The sequence below is a fragment of the Corythoichthys intestinalis genome, chromosome 9 (genome assembly GCF_030265065.1).
Source record: "Corythoichthys intestinalis isolate RoL2023-P3 chromosome 9, ASM3026506v1, whole genome shotgun sequence".
NCBI classification, from domain to species: Eukaryota; Metazoa; Chordata; class Actinopteri; order Syngnathiformes; family Syngnathidae; genus Corythoichthys; species Corythoichthys intestinalis.
Genome location: NC_080403.1, coordinates 55509578 through 55536574, shown reverse-complemented (window position 1 = coordinate 55536574; position 26997 = coordinate 55509578). Strand labels below are relative to the sequence as shown.

At 39.4% G+C, this 26997-nt stretch overlaps 1 protein-coding gene across 2 annotated transcripts; it reads right to left on the bottom strand.

The window, feature by feature from the left end:
* On the bottom strand, nt 1-23652 carry cpne1 (copine I). 2 transcript variants are annotated; one of them, XM_057845531.1, is made up of 16 exons: nt 23492-23652; nt 22825-22953; nt 18108-18287; nt 17961-18035; nt 17817-17888; nt 11246-11329; nt 11090-11179; nt 10931-11023; nt 10772-10858; nt 8328-8387; nt 8112-8245; nt 7983-8037; nt 7860-7914; nt 2841-2974; nt 2522-2758; nt 1-1281 (listed from the first exon to the last, which is right to left on the bottom strand). In XM_057845531.1, exons 1-16 carry the CDS (start codon nt 23507-23509, stop codon nt 1171-1173), a joined length of 1614 nt encoding a protein of 537 aa, XP_057701514.1. In that variant the 5' UTR covers nt 23510-23652; the 3' UTR covers nt 1-1170. The 2 variants fall into 2 exon arrangements, with proteins under 2 accessions (XP_057701514.1, XP_057701513.1); XM_057845530.1 differs by having other exon boundaries at nt 10772-11023.
* Between the last annotated feature and the right edge of the window lie 3345 nt (nt 23653-26997).

Below are 26997 nucleotides of genomic sequence, written 5' to 3'. Positions count from 1 at the left end.
TTATTATTATTTTTTTGGTTGACATTGGCACTGTTGGTGTAATGACACAACTATACACTTCAATAAAGACACTTGTCTTATATGTCACGTGATTGGATGTCTACCATCAAAGGCATTGAGAGAGTTAATATAAGGCATCTTTAGTAAAAAAGTGCAAGGTATAAGGCAATTACAAAAATTGACATATGTGTGTTTATATATATATATGTATGTATGTATATATTGAATTACTCCTAATAATTCCAAATGCGCCATGCACTTCTCCTGAAGGCCACTAGATGCTACTATCAGCTAAAACATTTGTTGCCATGGAAACATTTGGCGCATCAACCGTGAGCTGCATAGTTACAAATATACAAAAAGCACTGGAGGAATATGAAAGTACATAAATATAGTACTGTACTAATAAAAAAAAAATGTAAACATGAAAAATTCAATTGAAAATAAAATATGAGAAAATGCCAAAATGAAAAAAATAGAAAATGTATTCAAATGTAAAATTTTTAAATGAAAAAAAATGTATGGATCATAAATTTGAAAAAATAAAAAATTCATTCTATTTATTTTTTACATTTTCAAAAACACGTATATTAATTTTTTATTTTTTAATTCTCTACAATTTCTCTTTTATTTTGGATTTTCCCATTTCTTTTCTCTCCATATATATTTTCATTTTTTTCACGTACTTATATATTCCCTCAATGCTTTTAATTGTGTATTTGTTCAATGTAAATTTAGGCACTTACAAAAAAAAAACAATACAAAAAAAGTCGCTCCAGGCTTTGTGATTAGCTGCCATTAAAGCGCTGCCGTGCTATTGGTCCTGCACAAAACGGGGCGTGGTCTAAGAGCAGCTAGATTGGCCCAAGAAAAATAGCTTTGCAATGCATAGTCGGAATCTTCTGAAGACAGTTTTTTGGAAAATAAATTCGTTTGTGAATGTAAAAGTAATCACGATATTGAGTACATTTCAGCATGCTAGATTTGACTTGAGCATTTAGCCAACGGATCTAAATGGAAAATATATCCTTATGCTAGTATTTTTTGTTTGTGTTGCTAATTATTCGTGGTATGAAAAAATATGGCAAAATTGCTCCTGGCCTTGTGATCTGACACCAGATACTGATTGGTCCTTCGCGGTGGGAGTGTTTTGGGAAGATGGCTGCGGTTTCACGCTTTGGCGGGTGCCTTGAGGGGCTGCAGGCCTCTCATCTTGAAGTAGGAGACCACCTGGGTGGGTACCTCAGCCAGCACCGACTTTGCTAACGTCGCCTGAGGAGCCTACACAAAAACATTCACCATTCTTATTTATTTATGCGAATACTTTTATTGATCATGTACTGTATTTTGCTTTCTTGTAAGGCACTTTGAGGATCGATACATTTGATTTCTTAGATTTCCACTTTGATTCATTTCCATTGATTTCAATTTCTATTGATTTTGTTTTTCAAATTTTACTTGTACTATTTTTTTTTGATATTATAAATAACAAAAAAAATATTGTTTTAAAATTGAATTTATATTTGCTTACCTAAACATTTAATATTTCTATTTTGACTGACAATTTTAATTCATTCCGATAAAAATGTATTTCAATTGGTATTAATGTAGATCAAAATTTATACATATATTTCATATTTAAGCATTTATTACAATTAATATTTTGATTTCACAAATTATGAAATAAATTTTGAAAATATAAAAATACACATTAAAACCAACATGGATTTAAATGGAAAAAATATTCAATATTAAATATTCATGAGAATTTTTAAAATATTTATTTATCCAATTGTACAATACATTTATTTAAAACTTTTTCATAGTGTAAAAAGTAAAAACTAAACAAAATCGTTGAAATATTATAAATTGATACATTTAGTTTTATTTATTTCAATTTTTTTGATTCCAAAATGTCAACAAAAAAAATCTAAATGTCAAAATAAATCAAAATCTTAAAATATATATATTAAAAATAGATAAAATATAATATACATAGTATTATTATTAGTAATATTATTATGATTATTATTCAATAAATATATTTAGCACTTAATTTCATTATTTATCAAAAATCTAAACAAAATAAATCAAAATCTAAAAATATATTAAAATAGATAAATGTAAAGATATATTAATAATACACATAGCATTAATACTGTGATTAATATTCAATCAACATTTCTTTTTTCATTTTATAATGTATAAAAAAAAATCAACATCTAAAAAGATTGAAAATTTAAAAATTTTCAAAGTAGAAATACCAAAATAATATAAATAAATATAATTTTAAAAAATGTATATAAAACTATGTATCTAATTACAATTTATTTCATAAGGTATAAAAATCCAAATAAATGTTTATAAATTCATTAAAATTGCAATATAACCAAATAAATAAATGACAATTATATAGAGATAAATACTGAAATAAATCTATGAATAAACATTGATGTAACATCATCTAATTACATTTAACGACGTAACCGACTCAACCCAAGCGAAAACGCGGACGACTCACGTCTTTGAACTTGAGGAAAGGGACGAACTGGACGATGTCCCTGGCGACGGCCTCGCCCACTGTGGACCTGAGCACGCCGTCGTCACCGTCCAGCAGCTCCATGGCCTTGAAGTCGGCCGGCCCCACGCCCACGATGATGATGGACAGCGGCAGGCGGGAGGCGCGCACGATAGCGTCCCGCGTCTGGTCCAGGTCGGTGATCTCGCCGTCGGTGAGGATGAGGAGGACAAAGTATTGCTGCGGAGGAGGAGGGAGAAGAAGACGTGAGACGCCGTTAGTCGGCCGCGCTCGCTCGGAGTCTGGTCCTGTCCCTACTCACCGAGGCGCTGTCGCTCTGGGCGGCGCCCGAGGCGATGGAGGCCACGTGGTTGATGATGGGCGAGAAGTTGGTGGGCCCGGAGAGGCGGAGCTGGGGGAGGACCATCCTGTAGGCTTCCACGATGCCCTGGATGCCTGACGGGCGCAGGTCAGATTGTTTCAGTGCCACTGATTTGGATTCACCCAAAATCAATATAACCAAATGCAAACTCTCTCAAAACAAACCAATACAACGTCAATCTAATTAACCCTTTAACACCGAACGCGTCGGCAGCGACGCTTTTACGCATGTCGTCTTTGAAGCTTCGTCACGCTGTAATTACGTCACCCACGTGCCGCTGGTTGGTCTCATTTGAAAGTGCGGAAGTTGATGTCCACACCAGTTTTTATTTGAAGTCTATCGCCCATGAAAAACGGGAGATAATGTCATTTAAGTTTTATAGTTTTATTGCACTCATAAATATGCATTAAAACGCTGCATGGGCCATGTAAATTTTGGCCAATTATAGACCAATTTCTAACTTACCATTTCTCTCCAAAGTCCTTGAAAGAGTGGTAATTAAACAGCTCTGTCAGCACCTACAGGACAATAGTTTATTTGAACAGTTCCAGTCTGGCTTTCGAGCTCATCATAGCACTGAAACCGCATTAGTTAAAGTAACTAATGACTTGTTACTTGCCGCTGACGTTGGATTAGTCTCGATCCTGGTTCTGTTGGACCTGAGCGCAGCCTTTGACACAATCGACCATAATATCTTATTGCAGAGATTAGAATGTGACATAGGCATTAGAGGAGCAGCCCTCTGCTGGTTTAAATCATATTTATCTAATAGGTACCAGTTTGTCAATGTAAACCAACAATCATCATCGTACTCTAGAGTTAGTTATGGTGTGCCGCAAGGATCTGTCCTCGGGCCCATCTTGTTTACGCTGTATATGCTTCCTCTAGGTAATATCATCAGAAAACATAGCATTAACTTTCATTGTTACGCTGACGACACACAACTGTATTTATCAATTAAACCTGAGCAGGTCAGGCAAGTAGAAAAACTGAGCGCCTGCGTCCGAGATATAAATACCTGGATGAGCACTAACTATCTTCTGCTTAACCCTGAAAAGACAGAAGTCCTTATAATAGGCCCGAAAAGTGTTAGAGACTCTTTAGCTGCCCAGATAGTCACTCTAGACAATGTAAGTGTAGCCTCCAGCACCACAGTTAAAAACCTAGGAGTTTTATTTGACCCTGACTTATCGTTTAAAGCACACATTAAACAAACCTGTAGAACGGCTTTCTTTCACCTGCGCAACATCGCCAAAATTAGAAATATTTTATCTAAAAGCGATGCAGAAAAATTAATTCACGCGTTCGTTCAAGATTGGATTACTGTAACTCCCTACTTGCAGCTTGTCCCAAAAGCTCTCTAAAAGGTCTTCAGCTAGTCCAAAACGCAGCAGCAAGACTTTTAACAGGAACCAATAGAAGAGAGCACATCACCCCTGTGCTCCAGGCACTTCACTGGCTTCCAGTTGAGTTTAGAATTAAATTTAAAATACTTCTTCTTACATTTAAGACCATTAATGGGTTGGGGCCACCTTATCTCACCGATGCTCTGGTTCCATACCGCCCCAACAGAACACTCCGATCTCAGAATGCAGGTCTACTGGTAGTTCCCAGGGTTCATAAAAGTACTGTCGGAGCTAGAGCCTTTAGCCACCAAGCCCCTGTTTTATGGAATCAGCTTCCAGCTAGTATTAAAGAAGCCGAGACAGTCTGCACATTTAAGATTAGATTAAAAACGTTCCTATTCGACAAAGCTTATGGTTAGGCTAGTTCAAGTCGGAGTAGACTCACAGTTTAGTCTAAGCTGCACTAGAAGCTATAATGCTGGGGGCAGTACAGCCGCTGAGTTCTATCTCCTTTTCTTACTCTACCTACCACTTGTCTTACTTTATTTCTATTTTCCAATGTTAATATCTAGTTGTCTAGTCTCTTCATCACTAGTCACCCGGTGTCCCCTTTCCCCCCTCCCCTCTGGGGAGGGGCTATTTTTCAGCTGCAGCCTCCTGACTGTCCGGACCCCTGGCTGGATAGACGTCCTCGCTGCTACCCCCGTCTCATCTGACTAGAGGGACTTCTTCTTGCACCTTCACTCCACTGTATTTTTACGGACTATAATTTCGCTTGCTAATTCCCATTAGCCGTTCTGGGGTTCCTGTCTATCCGTCCTGGGAGTGGATCTCTCCTGACTGTGGTACTCCCCAAGGTTTCTCATTTTTCTCCCAATTGACTCTGGAGTTTTTGGAGTTTTTCCTTGCCGGCATGGAGGGTCTTAAGGATAGGGGATACCCAGGACTTGAACTGCATCTATTCATCTTTGTTGCTTCATTTCTAATTGTGTATCATATTGCCTCTGTAAAGCCCTTTGAGACTTCTGTTGTGATTGAGGGCTATACAAATAAAATTGAATTGAATTGAATAATAATAATGTAAAAAAAAACAAAAAAAAAAAACAATATAATGTAATATTTGTAGTTTTCTTTTTTTTCTTCTTTTTTTTTATTTTTTCATTTTTTCTCCCTCAAAAAATCCGGAGAAAAAAAATTAAGCAATTATTTTTTTTAAATTAATTTATAAAAAATCAAAAATACAAATACCAAATAATTTACAAGAATGCTTTTAAAAATTAAACGAGTACTTTTTGTGAGAATATAAAATTTATAGATAAATGGATGAATTTATTAAAAAAAAAACAAATATAATAAAATTTGTATTTTTGATTAATTTTCTATATTTTCCGTAAACAATTTTTTAAAATGTAGTATTTCCACATTTTTAACAGTATTTTTCTATTTCATTTTCTATATTTACTATTTTTTCCTTCATCAGTATTATTTTTTTTACGTACTCCTTTAATGCTTTATGTATATTTATTAACTCACTGACAGTCATTGACGGTGCTAGACGTCCAATCCAAACGTTTACTTATTGCCACCCCTCCCACTTCAAATGGATTGGACGTCTACTAATGATAAACTAGACACAGTCTTAAAGTGATCCTCTAGTTTTAAGACAAGTAATTCTTAAAAGATACATCTTAGTATGAGTTATAATAATTTGACATTAAATCCCTCTTAATGTTTTCGTTTTAATAAAATTTGTAAAATTATTTTAACTGATTGTTCGCCATGGTTGTTGACGTCGCAGTGCTGTGACGTCACAAATCCCACTGCCGGACTTCAGCGTGTCATTCATTAGCAACATCTCGTCGGTTCGTCCCTTCCAATTTGAACCAGAGCGGAAAAGTGAAGAGCAGGACAGCACTGTCGGTCGTTCACAAGACGAGCAGCAAAGGAGAAATGCAGAGCAAGAAATACCTGATGAGGCAAGAGTTGGGCTAAACTTCTGGTGTACTTGCGGCAAGTGCATCTCGATGACAACGGAGCGAGAGAGCGTATGTTGTCGAGAACTCAGGTTTTTGTCAGCAGATCTTCAAGGTGAGTTATTGCGTCATCAAACTCATTCCAATATAATTGTGTAGATTGTTAGCATCCAGAGCTGTCGTATGCTTTACATACAGTACAGGCCAAAACACATTGGCATTCGTGCCTTTTTATTTTCTTGACCATTGACATTATAAACTCTCACTGAAGGCAATAAAACTATGAATGTGTGGCGAGCTAGGGAAGGAGGCGGAGTATCAAACCACGGAGCTAATCCGCGTTGTTTTATTGACATTTAGGCTGCAAGAAATAGCAATGTCTGTCTGGCATGCGACCCGCGGAAGGTAACAGTTATTTCCAGCTGTTCCCTTCACAAAGTACCCCCCCCCCCCCCAACCACACAACGTGCCAACATAATTTCCGCCGGTGAATTCTGTTACAACTTGCTACAAATGCACACGTGTGTATTGTGTACTTAGAAAAAAGGTGAAATAACTAAAAACGTGTAATATTCTAGTATCTTCAAAGTAGCCACCCTTTTTTCTGATTACTGTTTGGCACTCTTGCCATTCTCGCGATGAGCTTTCAGAGGGAGTCCCCTAAAATGGATTTTGACTTCACATGTATGCCATTCCGGCGATGAGAATTTATTGCTTTATCAATGGGGTTGGGACATTTGTGTTGCATTGAATGAATTGCATTGGACGTGCTTTGATCAGTTTGAGTGGCAGCATCACTCATATTAGCTGAATACTGAACACACACTGCCTGATGAACTGACGGTAGAGGTGAATTATTAGCTTCCTCTGTGACTAGCGGTACGCCCAAAGGTTCGCCTCCCGCTGTAGCGACAGGAGCGGCTTGGGTGCTTAAGAGGGCGGCCAGAGTGTCTCGTCCGTCTCGCTTCATTGCGCGCATTTCACTCGATATCAGAGCAGGCTGAGGCTTCTTGTGCGGGAAAATAGTTGCGACAGTATTTGGTTTTAGTCTGCGCTTATATCTAGCCGCTCCGGTGAGATCTTTCATTAGTTGTCATCTACTAAAATCCTCAAACGCGTTAGGAGAAAAATGGCGACAACAAAGCCTTGGTTGTTTGGGAAGATTTGCTTGTCTACAGGCATTTTCCCAAACCTTTCTCCTCTTCTTGTCAACAGGAAATTTGTGGAGACTCGCATCACTCTCCTTGTTTCCATTTGACTCGAAATTGCATCCATAAGCAGCACAACGTGGCATTTTACTTCGTGAGTTAAGCCAGTAATACACAGTTGTTGTACACACGCTACACGATTGGAAAAATATCATCTACGTCATCACTCCGCGCCCGCAGAACATGGCGCCAACTATCGGTCAAAATATGCACTAAATATTATAAAATATTTCCATTGATTTAACATTTTATGTGTTTCTAACGACATATTTTAATACAAGAGAACAATTGTGATTTATTAGAGCCTACATGTCTTTAAAATCGAGGATCACTTTAAGTCCAAAAATCATCGTAAATAACACTAAAAGAGCTCAATTCAGGCATCAAAGGGTTAAAAAAAAATTGTTGTTTCGGGCTAGGAAAGCAACGTACCTTGACAGTAGGGGTTGCTAGGGTTAAAGTTGAGCGCAAACTCGTGATGTGCGGCCTGCGAGAACCAAAACACGAGAATTTCATTTGTTGCTGTGGTAGTTAGCCAAAGGTCTATCGTCGCACCTGGTAGTCGGGAGGAAGTCTGGCTCCAAAACCAAACGCGGGGAAGAGTTTATCACTGAAAAGACCGTTTAAATAGATTGGACTTCAACATTTTGAAAAATGGATTTTTCGGAGGAAAGTTGGACTGACGTGTCGTAGTCTTGGACGACCTGGCCCACGGACCAGAGTGCAGACAGGTACTGGTTCAGCCCGTCTGGACTCAAGTAGTGCAGAGAGTTGGGCGAGCGAGGGTCCCCGTTGGAGCCCGTGAAGTCGATACCCACCTGCCGGGAATCGAAACCCGTCAAAAGTCGATGAAGTCAAAGTGTGTTACTTCGTGTATGTTGGGGAAAAATAAGCTCTCACGGTGAAGTTGATCTGGCAGCCGCCCATCACGTAGTCCAGGAAGCTGTGCTGCGTGCTTAACTGCAACAGATAGAAGTCGAGTTAGAATCGGGATGAAGCCAAGTGATGTGAAAATGCAATTTCTGGTGAAATTGCCATGGTAGATTTGCTGTCATGGTTGTTATATCGAGTCATTTCCTATTGATTTTGAGGCATCTCTGACTTCCTTTAGATATTAGGTCACTTCCTTTTGATTTGGGGGCATTTCTGGGTCACTTCCTGTTCATATTGGGTCACTTCCTGTTGATTTGGGGGCATTTTGGAGTCACTTTATGTTTATATCAGGTCACTTGGGTTGGTTGGAAATCAATAGGAGTGAATGTAAGTTTTTGTGCTATTGAAATGAATGGCGAATAGGGCCATTGAAAATAAATGGGAAATTTGGGCCATTAGAAATGAATGGATATGTTTTTGGCAAATTTTGGCCAAACCTGTTGATATGTGGGAACCAATATCAGTGAATGAAAGTGTTTTGTGCTATTGAAATGAATGGCGAATTGGGCCATTGAAAATAAATGGGAAATTTGGGCCATTAGAAATGAATGGGTATGTTTTTGGCAAATTTTGGCCAAACCTGTTGATATGTGGGAATCAATAGGAGTGAATGAAAGTTTTTGTGCTATTGAAATGAATGGCGAATAGGGCCATTGAAAATAAATGGGAAATTTGAGCCATTAGAAATGAATGGCTATGTTTGTGGTGAATTTTGGCCAAACCTGTTGATATGTGGGAATTTAGTGGTCACTTCCTGTTGGTTTGGGGGCTTTTTGGGGTCACTTCATGTTGATATCGAGTCACTTGGGTTGGAAATCGATAGGAGTCTATGAAAGTTTTTGTGCTATTGAAATGAATGGCGAATTGGGCCATTGAAAATGAATTGGAAATTTAGGCCATTAGAAATGAATGGGTATGTTTTTGGCAAATTTTGGCCAAACCTGTTGATATGTGGGAATTTAGGGATAACTTCCTGTTGGTTTGGGGGCTTTTTGGGGTCACTTCATGTTGATATCGAGTCACTTGGGTTGGAAATCGATAGGAGTGAATGATAGTTTTTGTGTGATTGAAATGAATGGCGAATACGGCCATTGAAAATAAATGGGAAATTTGAGCCATAAGAAATGAATGGCTATGTTTTTGGCAAATTTTGGCCAAACTTGTTGATATGTGGGAATTTAGGGGTCACTTCCTGTTGGTTTGGGGGCTTTTTGGGGTCACTTCATGTTGATATCGAGTCACTTGGGTTGGAAATCGATAGGAGTGAAGTTAAGTTTTTGTGCTACTGAATTGAATAGCGAATTGAGCCATTGAAAATGAATGGGAAATTTGGGCCATTAAAAATGAATGGGTATGTTTTTGGCAAATTTTGGGCGAACCTGTTGATATGTGGGAATTTCGGGGTCAATTCCTGTTGGTTTGGGGGCTTTTTGGGGTCATTTCATGTTGATATCGGGTCACTTGGGTTGGAAATCGATAGGAGTGAATGAAAGTTTTTGTGCTATTGAAATGAATGGCGAATAGGGCCATTGAAAATGAATGGGAAATTTGGGCCATTAGAAATGAATGGGTATGTTTTTGGCAAATTTTGGGCGAACCTGTTGATATGTGGGAATTTCAGGGTCACTTCCTGTTGGTTTGGGGGCTTTTTGGGGTCATTTCATGTTGATATCGGGTCACTTGGGTTGGAAATCGATAGGAGTGAATGAAAGTTTTTGTGCTATTGAAATGAATGGCGAATAGGGCCATTGAAAATGAATGGGAAATTTGGGCCATTAGAAATGAATGGGTATGTTTTTGGCAAATTTTGGGCAAACCTGTTGATATGTGGGAATTTCGGGGTCACTTCCTGTTGATTTTGACGCATTCTAGGGTCGCTTCCTGTTGATTATGGGGCATTTCGGGTTCACTTCCCGTTCATATTGGGTCACTTCCTGTGGATTTTAAGGGATTGCAGGGTCACTTCCTGTTGATTTTGAGGGATTTCAGTCTCACTTCCTGTAGAGATTGGGTCACTTCCTGCTGACTTTGGGGAACTTCGGGTTCACTTCTTGTTTATATTGGGTCACTTCCTATTGATATGGGGGAGTTTGGGGTTACCTCCTGTTGATATTGAGGCATTCTAGAATCACTTCCTATAGATACTGGGTCACTTCCTGTTGATTTTGGGGCATTTCGGGTTCACTTCCTGTTCATATTGGGTCACTTTCTGTTGATCTGGTGGTATTTCGGAATCACTTCCTGTTGATTTTGAGGCATGAAAAGGAATAGGAAATTTTGGCCATTAGAAATGAATGGCTATGTTTTTGGCAAATTTTGGCCGATACTTGTATTTTTAGCAAAAAACTATACTTTTGCATGTAATGCAAAGCTACCACCCAAAAATTATTATGACAATGTTGGCATATTACCTTGCAGCTCTTGACGGAGACCACCCCCGAGTTCTTGTAGTTCTTCTTCTTCTTCTGCTTGTCCGGATGAATACAATCAAACGCCCCCTGAAGGACAAGAGATCGCAAATAAGAAGAGGAATTTTTGAGCTCATGATCCTTCACCATCCTGAAACCGACCGAGGAAGCGGCTTTCTGAAGCTCCGACACTTTGGTGGTGAACGAGCCGATCAGGTCGTGCGAGCCGTCGTTGTCGTAGTCCGAGCAATCCACCTGAGGGCCACGGAGAGCGCATCAAGGCCGACGGCAAACGAGTTCTGAGTCGGGATGGAACCGAACCTTGATAGGTCTCTCCAGATCGCTGCCGCAGAACGTCTGCAGCGGGACGGAGAACTTCTTCCAGCTGGGGCTCAGGTTGTTCTTCACCACCTGCTCGTACCGACACACACATCAATAAAAGGTCAGCCTGATCAATTGAAGCGTTTGAGCACCTACCTCTGTTCGGTGGACCAGCTGCCATTTTCCATCATCTCCTTTTTTGAAGAACTCCAGGAAAGGATCAGACTTCCCAAAGGTGTCCTGAACAAGGAATAAAAAGATTTCAGATTTCAGGTGAAGTGTCATACAGTGGGGCAAATAAGTATTTAGTCAACCACCAATTGTGCAAGTTCTCCTACTTAAAAAGATTAGAGGCCTGTAATTGTCAACATGGGTAAACCTCAACCATGAGAGACAGAATGTGGAAGAAAAAAAAAAACAGAAAATCACATTGTTTGATTTTTAAAGAATTTATTTCCAAATTAAAGTCGAAAATAAGTATTTGGTCACCTACAAGCAAGCAAGATTTCTGGCTGTCAAAGAGGTCTAACGAGGCTCCACTCGTTACCTGTATTAAAGGCCCCTGTTTTAACTCATTATCAGTATAAAAGACACCTGTCCACAACCTCAGTCAGTCACACTCCAAACTCCACTATGGCCAAGACCAAATAGCTGTCGAAGGACACCAGAGACAAAATTGTAGCGCTGCACCAGGCTGGGAAGACTGAATCTGCAATAGGTAAAACGCTTGGTGTAAAGAAATCAACTGTGGGAGCATTTATTAGAAAATGGAAGACATACAAGACCACTGATAATCTCCCTCGATCTGGGGCTCCATGCAAGATCTCACCCCGTGGCGTCAGAATGATAACAAGAACGGTGAGCAAAAATCCCAGAACCACACGGGGGGACCTAGTGAATGACCTAGAGAGAGCTGGGACTACAGTAACAAAGGCTACTATCAGTAACACAATGCGCCACCACGGACTCAAATCCTGCACTGCCAGACGTGTCACCCTGCTGAAGAAAGTACACGTCCGGGCCCGTCTGCGTTTCGCTTGAGAGCATTTGGATGATCCAGAAGAGGACTGGGAGAATGTGTTATGGTCAGATGTAGGCATGTGCCGGTTACCGGTTTCACGGTTTACCGTGGTGTGAAAACGTCGCGGTTTCAAAACCACTAAAATTTTCCGTCAGACCGTAGGACGGTATTCGCTATTTTTCTTGTGTCAAAAATGCAGCCAGAAGCGGCTTGGCGCAGCAGCGCTCCCCCCCGTTTGTTGCTGTGTGTGAGAGTGACGCTATCGGCTACACGGCCAGCTAACCCAAAAACAATTACTCCAAACATAAGGCGTACTGTTCTTCAATTTATTGAGCTCTCAAATCGTGGTAAGTTTAATATACAAAATGAATACATTTAAAATGTTGTACAATTAGATTTTTCCATGTGAGTAGTTTCCTCAGATTAGCACCATGGAAAAAGTTCGCCAAAAACAAAACACACATTTTCCTTTCAAATTCAAAATACAAACTAAGTAAAAGCTTACAAAGATGAATGTTAGCCTAGGCTCAGCTGGGAGAGCAACTTCGTTGAGTGTTACAGCCGCAGAGTGAGAAGACAAGCTTGATTCGCTTGAATGAAGGGGAAAAAGAGATAGCATCAAAGATCGCTAATTGCGAACGATGATCTTGCCCTAAGCACAAATCCACGTTCGCTGGATATAGGTGAGGTCTCACTCCCAATGTGTGTTTTTTTTTAGATGAAACCTTTCCACAACAATATTGACATTTTAACTAACTTATACATTTTTACCTAACTTATGAATTCCTTATGTTCTTTTTAACACAAAGGCATGACATCATGTAGACTCGAGTTGACACAGTAGCTGAAAATGGCGAAACTTCACTTAAGCTTTTCCACCCTCAAAAAAAAGTCATGCAGTATAAATTTTTAAAAATTTTCTTCAGAAGTGTTTTTACTTTATAGAAATTATTTTGTTCTTGCTGTAATCTTGTGCAACTTGAGCTGTGGCTGTGAGTATAGTCTATAAGTTATATTTATTTTAATTTTATTTCAAATATTTTTTTATTGATAATTTATTTATTTTAACAATATATTCATGTTCCAATTTGCAAAAAAAAATCCTGTTCAATGGAAAAAAGTTGTTGGTTTTTTTTAACCCATACATCTCAAAATTTTTGGGAGCTATAATTGCAATACCGTGATACCATGAAACCGCGGTATTTTTGCTCACGGTTATCGTACCGTCAAAATCTCATACCGGCACATTCCTAGTCAGATGAAACCAAAATAGAACTTTTTGGTAGAAACACAGGTTCTCGCGTTTGGAGGAGAAAGAATACTGAATTGCATCCGAAGAACACCATACCCACTGTGAAGCACGGGGGTGGAAACATCATGCTTTGGGGCTGTATTTCTGCAAAGGGACCAGGACGACTGATCTGTGTAAAGGAAAGAATGAATGGGGCCATGTATCGAGAGATTTTGAGTGAAAATTTCCATCCATCAGCAAGTGCATCGAAGATGAGATGTGGCTGGGTCTTTCAGCATGACAATGATCCCAAACACACAGCCACGGCAACAAAGGAGTGACTTCGTAAGAAGCATTTCAAGGTCCTGGAGTGGCCTAGCCAGCCTCCAGATCTCAACCCCATAGAAAATCTGTAGAGGGAGTTGAAAGTCCGTGTTGCCCAACGACAGCCCCAAAACATCACTGCTCTAGAGGAGATCTGCATGGAGGAATGGGCCAAAATACCAGCAACAGTGTGTGAAAAGCTTGTGAAGAGTTACAGAAAACGTTTGGCCTCCGTTATTGCCAACAAAGGGTACATAACAAAGTATTGGGATGAACTTTTGGTATTGACCAAATACTTCTTTTCCACCATTATTTGCAAATACATTCTTTAAAAATCAAACTATGTGATTTTCTGTTTTTATTTCCACATTCTGTCTCTCATGGTTGAGGTTTAACCATGTTGACAATTACAGGCCTCTCTAATATTTTCAAGTGCGAGAACTTGCACAATTAGTGGTTGACTAAATACTTATTTGCCCCACTGTATGTCACCATTTAAAAAAAGTTTTTTTTATTACACACAAACTTTTCTTTGTGAAAAAATGACTTGTGTTGTGCATCATCAGCCATCCATCATCAGCAATATGACAATTATAGCTCCATACATACAAGAAACAGTGCAATTAAATATCCAGAGAGATTGAGACAGCTGTTCTTTCTCAATGCTGTAATGTCAGAAAATCCTCCGCAAACAGGCAACCCTGCCCTGTAAACACTCAAGATGCTATTTGGAGCAATCCAACCCTGTGGTTTTGCGAGGTTGAATGGGAATGACGAATGAGGACCTCAATACTCACAAAAGATATGCTGATTAGAGTCAGATGACCCTTGTCTGGATACAAAAGTGATTTGTATCAACTGATCCACCCTTGGTAGTTCCAGTGTCAAGAGGGAGGCTCCCGCAGGCGGGGCCCCGTCTGCCAGAACCACCGGGCGCAGGGCGAGAGAAGCACCAGGGCCCCGACCACCCCCCACCTCCTGACCACCCCGCACCACCGGACAGGCGCCACACCGAGCGACAGAGACAAGGGGATTCCCACACCCCGGCAGGGGACAACAAGCCCCACCCCTGGCCCCAAAGGGCCCCAGGAGGCTCCGCCGATGACCCTGCTGAAAGAAGGGCAGCGGCAGCCGCTGCAGCCCCGGAGAGGCTGAGTTTACTTGTACTTGAGTACAACTTTTAGATGACTACTTTTACTTGAGTAATATTTTTTTGAAGTATCGCTACTCTTACATGTGAAAAATCGTTGGCTGTTAAAGGGAATAGTTACCTTTCCCGCACACACCATGTAACTGTTTGCATTACTCTAACACACTTAATCTAATCAATCAAGGAACAGTACCGTTTCTCATACAGTGCCTTGCAAAAGTATTCGGCCCCCTTGAATCTTGCAACCTTTCGCCACATTTCAGGCTTCAAACATAAAGATATGAAATTTAATTTTTTTGTCAAGAATCAACAACAAGTGGGACACAATCGTGAAGTGGAACAACATTTATTGGATAATTTAAACTTTTTTAACAAATAAAAAACTGAAAAGTGGGGCGTGCAATATTATTCGGCCCCTTTACTTTCAGTGCAGCAAACTCACTCCAGAAGTTCAGTGAGGATCTCTGAATGATCCAATGTTGTCCTAAATGACCGATGATGATAAATAGAATCCACCTGTGTGTAATCAAGTCTTCGTATAAATGCACCTGCTCTGTGATAGTCTCAGGGTTCTGTTTAAAGTGCAGATAGCATTATGAAAACCAAGGAACACACCAGGCAGGTCCGAGATACTGTTGTGGAGAAGTTTAAAGCCGGATTTGGATACAAAATGATTTCCCAAGCTTTAAACATCTCAAGGAGCACTGTGCAAGTCATCATATTGAAATGGAAGGAGCATCAGACCACTGCAAATCTACCAAGACCCGGCCGTCCTCCCAAACTTTCTTCTCAAACAAGGAGAAAACTGATCAGAGATGCAGCCAAGAGGCCCATGATCACTCTGGATGAACTGCAGAGATCTACAGCTGAGGTGGGAGAGTCTGTCCATAGGACAACAATCAGTCGTACACTGCACAAATCTGGCCTTTACGGAAGAGTGGCAAGAAGAAAGCCATTTCTCAAAGATATCCATAAAAAGTCTCGTTTAAAGTTTGCCACAAGCCACCTGGGAGACACACCAAACATGTGGAAGAAGGTGCTCTGGTCAGATGAAACCAAAATTGAACTTTTTGGCCACAATGCAAAACGATATGTTTGGCATAAAAGCAACACAGCTCATCACCCTGAACACACCATCCCCACTGTCAAACATGGTGGTGGCAGCATCATGGTTTGGGCCTGCTTTTCTTCAGCAGGGACAGGGAAGATGGTTAAAATTGACGGGAAGATGGATGCAGCCAAATACAGGAACATTCTGGAAAAAAACCTGTTGGTATCTGCACAAGACCTGAGACTGGGACGGAGATTTATCTTCCAACAGGACAATGATCCAAAACATAAAGCCAAATCTACAATGGAATGGTTCAAAAATAAACGTATCCAGGTGTTAGAAATGCCAAGTCAAAGTCCAGACCTGAATCCAATGGAGAATCTGTGGAAAGAGCTGAAGACTGCTGTTCACAAACACTCTCCATCCAACCTCACTGAGCTCGAGCTGTTTTGCAAGGAAGAATGGGCAAGAATGTCAGTCTCTTGATGTGCAAAACTGATAGAAACATACCCCAAGCGACTTGCAGCTGTAATTGGAGCAAAAGGTGGCGCTACAAAGTATTAACGCAAGGGGGCCGAATAATATTGCACACCCCACTTTTCAGTTTTTTATTTGTTAAAAAAGTTTAAATTATCCAATAAATTTTGTTCCACTTCACCATTGTGTCCCACTTGTTGTTGATTCTTGACAAAAAATTAAAATTTTATATCTTTATGTTTGAAGCCTGAAATGTGGCGAAAGGTTGCAAGGTTCAAGGGGGCCGAATACTTTTGCAAGGCACTGTATGTACTGTAGGATTGTTTGTACTCCTCTAACACACCTAGAATAAATAGCACACCATAGTTTAATGAAAAGAAGCAGAATAGATACACAACTCAATCTTATCACAGAAGCCCAACGTGTGCAACACGAGCAAGACTGACGCACCAACTCTTGCAATCAGTTCTCCCGGCCACTCCAAGGACAAAGAGCAGGGCGCTCTGTCCGAAAACAAGTAGTGTCTCGCCCAGCCCGGATAACAAGTTGATAGCGGGCGCTTGGGACGTCAAGACCGGCGTCGGTTGCTGTGGCAACCACGTCCCAGCGGCGAAGGTAGACGTGCGACCCTAACCGCCCAAAACCGGCCACAGAGGGATGATCCCAAAACAACACCCAGCCACACCTTCGGCCCGGCCCACTCCACCACAGCCTTCAAAAAGACTGGACACTGAGCTAACAAACGGTTCGCTGCTCTGAAACATTGCTATGTAGCCGGTGTTTTGACGACTCTGGATCCAGAATTGTCCCTCCGTCATCTGTTTTTGCCTTGTGTTTTTGACCATTGTTGATGAATAAATTGCCAAACTGTTTTCAGTGAGGCTTCTTCAAACTTTTGGAAAATGGAGTCAGTACAAAGGGTTAACAAAGGAAGGGAACGCGCGGAATATTGGCCCCCACCGGTTGAGTCACGGAGGCGGCATCAGCAGAGCGGCGCTTCGTTCAGCTGTCGCCGTTTTGCGGCTTGGCGGGAGGGGCCGAATTCCTTCACTTTTCAACCCAGCACTGATTTTGAGTGATGACGTTATTCGCAGCCCTTCCGTATCCTAACTCCAGCGCCTGATGGCGCGTACTAACTCGCTCAATAACAGAGGGGTGTCCCAACAACTCGCGTAAACGTAGCACAAATAAATGGCACCCCTTTGGGTCCATTTTGTAGTAAATGGGGGCCTGCAAGTCCCGTTATCACTCAAAATTCATGCTGCATCATGCCATTTCGCCGGACGGATACACACAAGTCATGACCGAGGAAATCTTGATAAATGTGTTTTTTGAAGCATCAAAAACTTTGTGTCACTGGAAAAATGGCTCACACCTCTCTTTGCTAAGCTAAACGATATCTCGATGCACATTTGTGTGGAAATGGACTTCAGGAACAAATTTTTTTTCTTTCATTTTTTGTTTTTAAATCACCTTTTTGTCCAGATTTTTGGCCTCCAGCTCCAACTCAATCAATCTGTTGTCCTTAATCTCCTCTGCGGTGATCTAAAGATTCAAAATTGTACAATTTAATTGCTTTATAATAAATGATATTACAGCTTTAAGGTCGCTACATACAGTAATGCTTCCTTTGCCGGCAGGTTTTCCTTTCTTCAGCTGCAGAGGTCTGGTCAAAGTTTTACTGGAAACAATCTAGGACAACCATGAACGAAGGCAGATCGACGCCGTGCTCAAAAATGGGCCGACAGGTGCGCTTGGGTTTACCTGTCCCAAGGTGATCTCCACACCTCCCAGGTAGTCGTCGTCGCCGAGGTCCTTGGATGCGTTGTCGATGTCGTAGACACCCAATTTCAGGTTCTGTACCGTCTCGAAGTGGTAGTCCAGGCGCAGGCGCTGGCTGAAAGACGGGCTGGAGGTGTTCTGGAGATGCTCGGTGCGGCCCAGCTGATGGAAACAAAGATGGCTGTCAAGATTCATCAACTAATAATTTATAATCAGATGAATCGTTTAGAACAGTGGTTCTTAATAGGGGTGTGACAATCTATCTAAAAGGTGATATATCACAATATTTCTAGCCTAAAAGGTTATTGATATGCCCCCATCAAGCATTGATATCTTTTTAAAAAAGTGTCACTGTTTAACCCTTTAAGGTCTGGGCCTATTTTGTCTGATTTTGCATGCCTTTGAAGTTGCCTTTATATTTCAAAGACAGAATTGTTTACGATGGCCTGGTTTGGTCCCTTTTTTTGTGACACCTTGAACTTCATGTCCAAACTGTTGTTTCCTTCACTGACCAATTATAAGTCATAATTTTGGGCCCAAAAAGACCAAAAATTCCAAAATCGTTTTGTCAAAATTTTTAATATTGATGTCCAATTGACAACCAAACATGCGTAACGAACAGTTTTGAAACTTTGTAATATTTATTCAACATGTTAGGATGAACAATCAACCAAAAAATTTTAGAATAAATAGTCTTTTATTTGACAATTCAACATAAACAACAGGTATAGCCATAGGCGTTTTTTGCATTTATACATGCTCTAGTCAAAACAGGTTATATACAGCAGACCAAACAGTGAAGAACAGTGAAAAAATATACCATCTAACACAAAAAGTGTTTAGAGGCCATCTCTTTATGAGTTTAGGTATTGCGGCCCATCGCCTGATGAAAACTATGTACACACAATCAAGCTTCTTGAACACACATTTATATACACAAATTGAGAAGACTGATTGTGGGAAATATATATATATATATATATATATATATAACATTGGGGAAAAAAAGTATTTTCAAAAATATTTACAATAAACAAGTTACATTTTTTTCAGGCATGCCACTCCGAAAAGCAGTTTCGTCCTGGAATTAGACACAGGGCTACATCACAGCCCACACTTCCATGGGGTGTCGGTCCTCTTTCCACCCTTCCATTTTCATTTCACTTTACTTTCATTGTCACTATAAATGTACATGAAACAAAAGTCAGTATTTATGAAAATAATAAAGTATAAAATAAAAATATATACAGCAATAAATAATAATGGAAATCTATATGTATGACAATAGAAAGAATACCGTAGCTGAATATGTGCTACATCCCTAATCTTCATATAGAAAGAAGACCACAAATTATACTTTGATCTGATATGCACATCTTATTATTACATACACAAACACGCACTTATATTGCATCAAAATTAACTTTGTCTTGCAATATCAAAAGAAACTTTTACAGCATAAAAAAAAAAAAAAAAAAAAAAAAAGTGAGTTGGCTTACCTCTGCTCGTCGATGGCGTCACCCACGTGTTCAAATCCGTCACTATCTTCACTCGAGGACTCTTCCGAAGAAGACGATGATGACGAATTTGGACCACCCTCTTCCTCAAGCTGATCAAAAAGCACAATTGCTTGCGCTAAATTTAGTTTTCCGTTCATCCTCAAAGTCACACAAAGTCGTCGCTCGCCCCCTCGCTGCTTCAGATTCACTCCTCCCTCTCGTTCGGTGGAACCTCGCGCGGCAGTTATATTTATATATATTTTTAAAAAAAAAAAAAAAAAAAAAAAAAAAAAAAAACGCATTTTGTGCTTCCACTGTGACTTCAAAAGGGTTCGTTTGATTTGTGTTTTTTTCATGGAGCTTCCGTTTTGAAAAAGGACAAGAAATGATGGAAATATAGACATAAACAAATGATCCATGCAGCGTTTTAATGTTTTTTTGAGAGGACAATAAACCTATAAAACTTAAATGACAATATCTCACGTTTTAGTTGGTCGATTGACTTCAAATAACAACGAGAGTAAACCGCAACTTCCGCACTTTAAAACGAGACCAACCAACGGCATGTGGGTGACGTAATTAAAACGCGAGGGTGCTTCAAAGACGACGTGCGCTGAGGACGCGCCGGCGCGTCCTTCGACTCTCAAGGGTTAAAGAAAATGCTATCAAAATCTTCCATTAGAATAGTGTCAACGTTAGCTCACTGGTCGTCAATGGCATTGAAAACAGATCATGTCTTGAAGTCATTTACGGGTCACTTCCTGTTGATTTTGAGTTACTTCCTATTCATTCGGGGACATTCTTAAAGGGATCCTCTGTTTTTAAGACAAGTAATTCTTAAAAGATACATGTTAGTATGAGTTATAATAATTTGATATTAAAACCCCTCTTAAAGTTTTTGTTTTAATAAAGTTTGTAAAATTATTTTAAGTGATAGGTCGCCATTCTTGTTACGTTACAGTGCGTGATGTCACCGGGCCCGTTGCCGAAATTCCAGCGTGTCACTCGTTAGCTTTCCCAACATGTCGTCGGTTCTACCCTTCCTATTTGAACCAGATCTCCGTGAAGAGCAGGACAGCACTGTCGGTCGTTCACAAGACGAGCTTCAGGGAAAAATGCTTTCAGCAAATACCTGATAAGACAAAAGTTGGGCAAAACTGGTGATGCGAGAGAGTCCTATAGACCCTACCCACCGACGTCACAAAATCACGTGCTCGCTGTATGGTTCCGCCCCCTTGTCCGTCATTTTGTGTCTGTATTATCAATGGTCTCAATTGATCGAGCAATTTATAATGCATTTCATGGAAGACCCGGTGCTTTCAGATGCCGTAAACTCAGTTGATGCGTTGCATAAAAGGCGTTATGTGGAAAAGCTTCAGTTTATCCATTCGCCAGATCCATATTTGATGCCTAAATCGATGTTTTTCGACCCGCTGTCTCCGCCGTATTTGCCTGACATCTGCTAGCTACCCTGATATGTACAACTATCTTGTCCACACAAAATCAGCCTATTCTCACGAAAGTTTGAAAAACTTTAAGAGCTTGGAGGCTTATAAATACTTTGTTGCTGGTTGGGTGAAACAGGTCCTCGTCCACGAAAATTCGGCAGGAATCTATCTTGTGCTTGGAAAGGTGAGTTACGAAATTTTCAATTCAAAATCTTTTGTTATTGCTAACATCCACTGTCAAGTCTAATGTATTTCATGTCGTTTGTCAATGGAGCTAGGGCTTTTAATGTTTATATGGTTTAGCGATACCACTCTCACTACATACATACGTGTATGTTGTCGGCGATTAGCCTAGCAATGATCTTAATTGTGGTTGTCAGCCCAAAACCCTCTAAATATATATTAAATGCATCTTACCAGATATAAAATGACTACTACATAATCTGTGGTAATCGTTTGGAGCCCAGTTTTCTCGTCGAATTGCAGCAGCCCATCTCGCTCTGCTCGCCGGGTCTCTCGGAATCCGGTAGAACTTCAAGTCTCTCCGTCTATCTTCTCTGTTATTGCAACCGACCGTCACACACGCCTTCACCATTTTGATTATTAATGTTAACGAGCAGAAAAACACGCCGTAAATAGGAGGAATGTACGTAGCCGTAACAGGTAAACACGATGTGTTGACGGACAATTGGGCGGCACCAGTCAGGAGGCCGGAGTTGTGACATCACGTGGGTAGGGTCTATATAATGCGGAAGTGGCTTTGGGGACGGTCAGTTGGCGCTAGGGCAGAAGTAGGAAGCATAGAGCCCAAACAGTTTTTTGACATCTCTTTCTCTCTTTCTTCCTATTTGGAGTTGCGTCTCTCCACCTCTATCTCTCAGTTGCGCCTTTGTTTATATTTTTGGATGGCAAATTGTGGATTACTTTTTGTTGGATTAAACGAATGAACTGAGAACGAGCGGGTGAGACTTTTTCTTGGCCGCTGTCCAGCGGTGCGCGAAGGGGACGGAGTGAGGAGATCGTCGATTCTGAGGGCTTTGCGTTTTGGATCCTACAGGAAGTGACCGCCAGTGACCAGGTCACTTCTTGTTGGTTTCAGGGTATTTCTAGGTCAATTCCTGTACATTTTGGATAATTACTGGTTGGTTTTAGGGCATTTCTATGCCACTTCCTCTTTATTGCTCATTTCCTGTTTATTTTGGAGCATCTCTGTGTGACTTCCTTATTGTTTTAGGGCAGTTATGTTCACTTTCTGTTGATTTGGGGTCAATTTCTTATGATTTTTGGGCATTTCTGGGTCACTTCCTTTTGATTTCAGACTATTTCTTGAACATGCTGGATCATTTCTGGTTGGATTTAGGGCATTTCCAAGTCATGTCTTGTTTAGTTGGTTTTGGAGCATCTCTGGGTCATTTACTATTTGTTTTGTGGCGCTTTTGTTCAGTTTCTGTTGGTTTTGGGACAATTTCTGATGATTTTCGGGCATTTCTGGGTTACTTCCAGTTTGTTTTTCAGGTCACTTTGTTACAATTTCGAGTCCTTCCGGTAACTCCCAAAATCAACAGGAAGTGACTATAGGCGGAGTGTGACTTCGAATGATTCGCTGCCACCCTCCCACTTCAAACAGATTGGATGTCTACTAGTTATAAACTTATTCCAATCCACAGCAGAAGGATGAAAATTGATTTTCTGTTTTTTAGAAAAAATCTTGAGATATATTGTGAGATCATTGTTATCGAGAGATAAAGTTACCTCAGTCCAGCCATCTTTTCCAGAACGCTGCAGCAGTACACATAAAGGATCCGACTTGGATCCTACATCTTTGTCCAGTAGGTTCGTACAGGAGACGGTCAGCTCCACTTTAGACACACAGTCTGCCATCTGTATTAAAAAGAAAAAGACTTTCAGTCTTGTTATCATGTCAAAAGATACTTTAAACTTCAACTGTACGCAGGGAAGCCTAAAATTAATATATTCACTGCCAGTCCATGTATAAGTGTGGTATTCATAGAATATGTGCTGTGGTAGTAACTAAAAAACTGGAATGCTTGGACGTCTCACCCCGTCAAAGGCAGCCGAAGTGCCGAAGCAAACGGAACATGTGACAATAATTCAACCATAAACATAGACTAGGTCATAAACGGGTAAAAATTAAAAGCTTAAAAGGCTTAGCGATAATAATTATCCTAACATCTTAACGATAATTTATCGTTCAGATATGATAACACCTGACAGTAGATATGAATACATTTATCCACATGAATTTGGGTGATGATTAATCTCCATTATTGAACTTTAAAGGAGATTTTTGCACAATATTACATCATTTCATTAGTGGACGAGCACACGCTGTGAGCTCGGAAAAATAATAAAACATCCTCTCGGTTCAAATAAATACACTCGAAGCAAATACTGTTACCGGGTTGAACTTGGCCATCTGTCTGGGTGTGTTTTATTTAAAAATAATCCACAATTTTTGTCCAAAAAGTGACGAAAGTACAGCCAAGCAGACGAAAAAGACTCGCTCACACAGGAAGCGACAAGCGACCACAAACCTCTCGCTGATTGGACAGCAACAACCAAGAAGCCCTCTTTTGATTGGTAGTCCGGAAAAACACTTCCGTGTTCAGCGGCTCACAGTAAAAACAGCACCACGCCTCAAGCGAACCATTAGCAAGACGATTCTATTCATATTAAAAGCTCAAATTTGACAACTAAAATCATATTAGCAATGAAATTCAGCCGCGCGCCTTACATAGAAGTGATTACACTATTACTTTAGCGTCTTCATTTCTGACACCTGAAATCGAAGCTGTATGGTTGCGATGCATTCAAATGCCACAATTGCACAAAACAATCCAGCAAGAAGGCAAAAAAGAGCGTATTTCAGTGCCTTTATGGTGATGAGGCATACACTTGAGCGCGTAGAACCTTCTGGATGCCATCATAATGACGTCAAGTGGGAAAAAAAAGCATAATAAATCCAGCAAGAGCTTCCAGAGCTAGTAGTCACGTACACTAGAAACGCTTTCTACACATCTCATCAACTTTATTCTCAAACATGGGTAAAAAAAGCATCACTCTACTTACATGTCGCATCTCCAAAATGCCAAAGCAATTGAAGTTCTCCTGGTTTAGACCTTCCCTACTAAGAAATCCAATATATGCTTGTTTATGTATCAGAAAATACAGTACCAAGACGCAACAATATTTCTGTACTGGTTTTGCTGGTACAGGTACCATCATCTGCTGTTTTATAGATGCTACATTAGGATTTATAATCATAACTCCACAAAATTTATGGAGCAAGGCTACAGCAACACAGCCATTTTTTTTCTTACAGCTTTAATGACTTGACCAATCTCTAGTCATTTAACTTGTCTTTAGTTGAAAAGCTATGTAGGAATGATGGGGCCACATAATTAGAAGTAATTGAATGACATCGAATAGGGCCGCCATGATTGCTCGACCACTATTTTGACAGGTGATGAATCCTTTAGAATAGGGATGTCCCCGATCTGATCACGGGATTGGAAATCGGGCCGATTGCGCCATTTTTTAGAGGATCGGAATCAGGTGAAAAGGCAGGTGAAAAGGATTGGGTTGGTAACTTAAAAAAAAAAAAAAAAAAAAAAAAAAATATATATATATATATATATACACACATATATATTTATTATTTTTAAGGGACAAAGTTTTTTAAAAATCCAGAAATACATACAATTTATACAGAAAAAGCAGAAGTACTGTGCAGATTTTCTACAGGTATCAGCTTATCTCATTTAATAATGCCATTTTAAAGCAACACTTGGTAACTTCAGTTTTGGTCGATTTTAGTGAGCCGTTTCACAAAAACATTAGTGTTTTTGCCTAAAGGATGACCATTTCCCATGAGGACAAGCTGGTAAAAAAAAAAAAAAAAAAAACTGGCAAAAGTAAATACTAACATTTTATTTTTTTAAATAATGCTCTTAACAAATCGCTCACATATTTCCTCAAAATTGGCTAAATATAAATATTAGATAAAATACGAATTCATAAAAAAAAAAAAAATTAGCTCAAACAAAAATAATCTTATGTTGGTCTTAACAAGGAGCAGTTGAATTCAGCCACGTGAAATGAGTTATGTCATATTACTGTTGCCGCTAGAGGGCAGTGGACTCAGCCAAATCAATTAAAAAAAAAAAAAAAAAACACTTCCAATTTACAACGCCACTTTAATTAAAATAATACTCGTAGTAAAATTTAATTTGAATCCTTTTTTATCGATCGAATTACTCGAGTAATCGATTAATCATTGCAGTACTATTCAAAAGTATTCAATAAATATTTAAATACAGTTTTTAAAAATAAGAATATTACTTTTTTTTGTTTTGTTACAAGGGTCATTCAGTCAATAAGGTAAATTTTTCGGTATAACGACTTCTAATACAGATAGAAGCTTACTTCTTTTTAGCATGGATTTAAATTCTTGAGCAAATTAAAAAGTAACTTTGAGAGTTTTGGTGAATAACAAAGATGGCCGACCAATAGGGATGCTCCAGGATTGAATAGTGGTCATTTATCAAGTTTTTGGTTGATGAAGGGTGTAAACCAGTTGAAATTTATCGAAGAATGTCAACTATGTATGGTGCTATGTTTCAGCCGAATTTTTTTTTTTTTTTTAAATGTCACCAAGTTTGAAAGTGACAAAAGTGTTGTGAGCGACTAGCTCAGAATTTTATGTTGATGGAATACAGAGTTTATGCAAATAGGTGCAGATGTTTGACAGTGCAGGGAGACTATGTTGAAAAACTTATTTTAAAATGTGTATCTGTTTGAAAGTCCTTTTACTGAAAAATTATATAAATATTATCTATTGAATGACCCTTGCATTATTATTTTTAATTGGAACAATAACATTATAAAGAGGCTAACATTTTTTATTTGGACAATTATGAGGTCAACAATTTCAGCGACTATTAAAATGGTAGTCAATGAATCGCGGCAGCTGTAATAATACAGGTAGTCCCCGGGTTATGACGTATTCCTTAGGCGATTTCAACTTCATGATGCCAGAGTCTCGTCCTCCATTTAGTCTCCAGTCTTTTTTGTGTGTGTTTGTTGCATAAACAGTACCTTATTGTACCTCACAGGATCTTATTTTTTACTTTACTAACTCATTTAACATGGCTGAATCAAGCTGCTCCCTGCTAAGACCAACATAAGTTTTTATGTGAGCTTTTATGTTTGTTTATGCATTGTTAATTTAGTTTATAGGCATATTTAGGTGTTTTTTTTGGGGGGGGGGGGGGTATGTGTTTAAACGGCTTGTTAAGAACATTGTTAAAAAAAAAAGAAGAAAAAAAAAAGTTGGCATTTTATAGCATTTTAGCTAGCAGATTTTTGGTATGCAAGTTAGCCAATCGTTTTTGTTGTTGTACTTCGATCTAGTGCTGCAACGATTAATCGATTAACTCGAGATTTCGATAAGAAAAAAATATTCGAATTTTATTGATTCGAGTATTCGTTTAACAAAAGTGGCATTGTAATGGTTTATTTTGAAAGTGTTTGCATTTAGTTTTATTGATTGGGGTGGATACACTGCCCTCTGGTCTGCCTCATTTCACATGACAATCCAATTGCTCCCTGTTAAGACCAACGTAAGCTAAGTTTTTGTTTGAACTTTTTTTATGCATTCATAATTTAGTTCATAGGCATATTTAGCAGTTTTTGTGGGAATATGTGTCTGAACCATTTGTTAAGAGCATTGTTTAAAAAAAAAAAAAAAAAAAAAAAAGGCATTTTATAGCATTTAAATAGCAAAGGTCTGTTAGCTTAAGTTAGCCAATTGTTCTTTTGTTGTACATACTTTTTTTTTTTTTTAAATAAAAAAATGGAGGTTCAGCTCAGGTATTTTAATTTTTCATGTTACTTATCCGATTA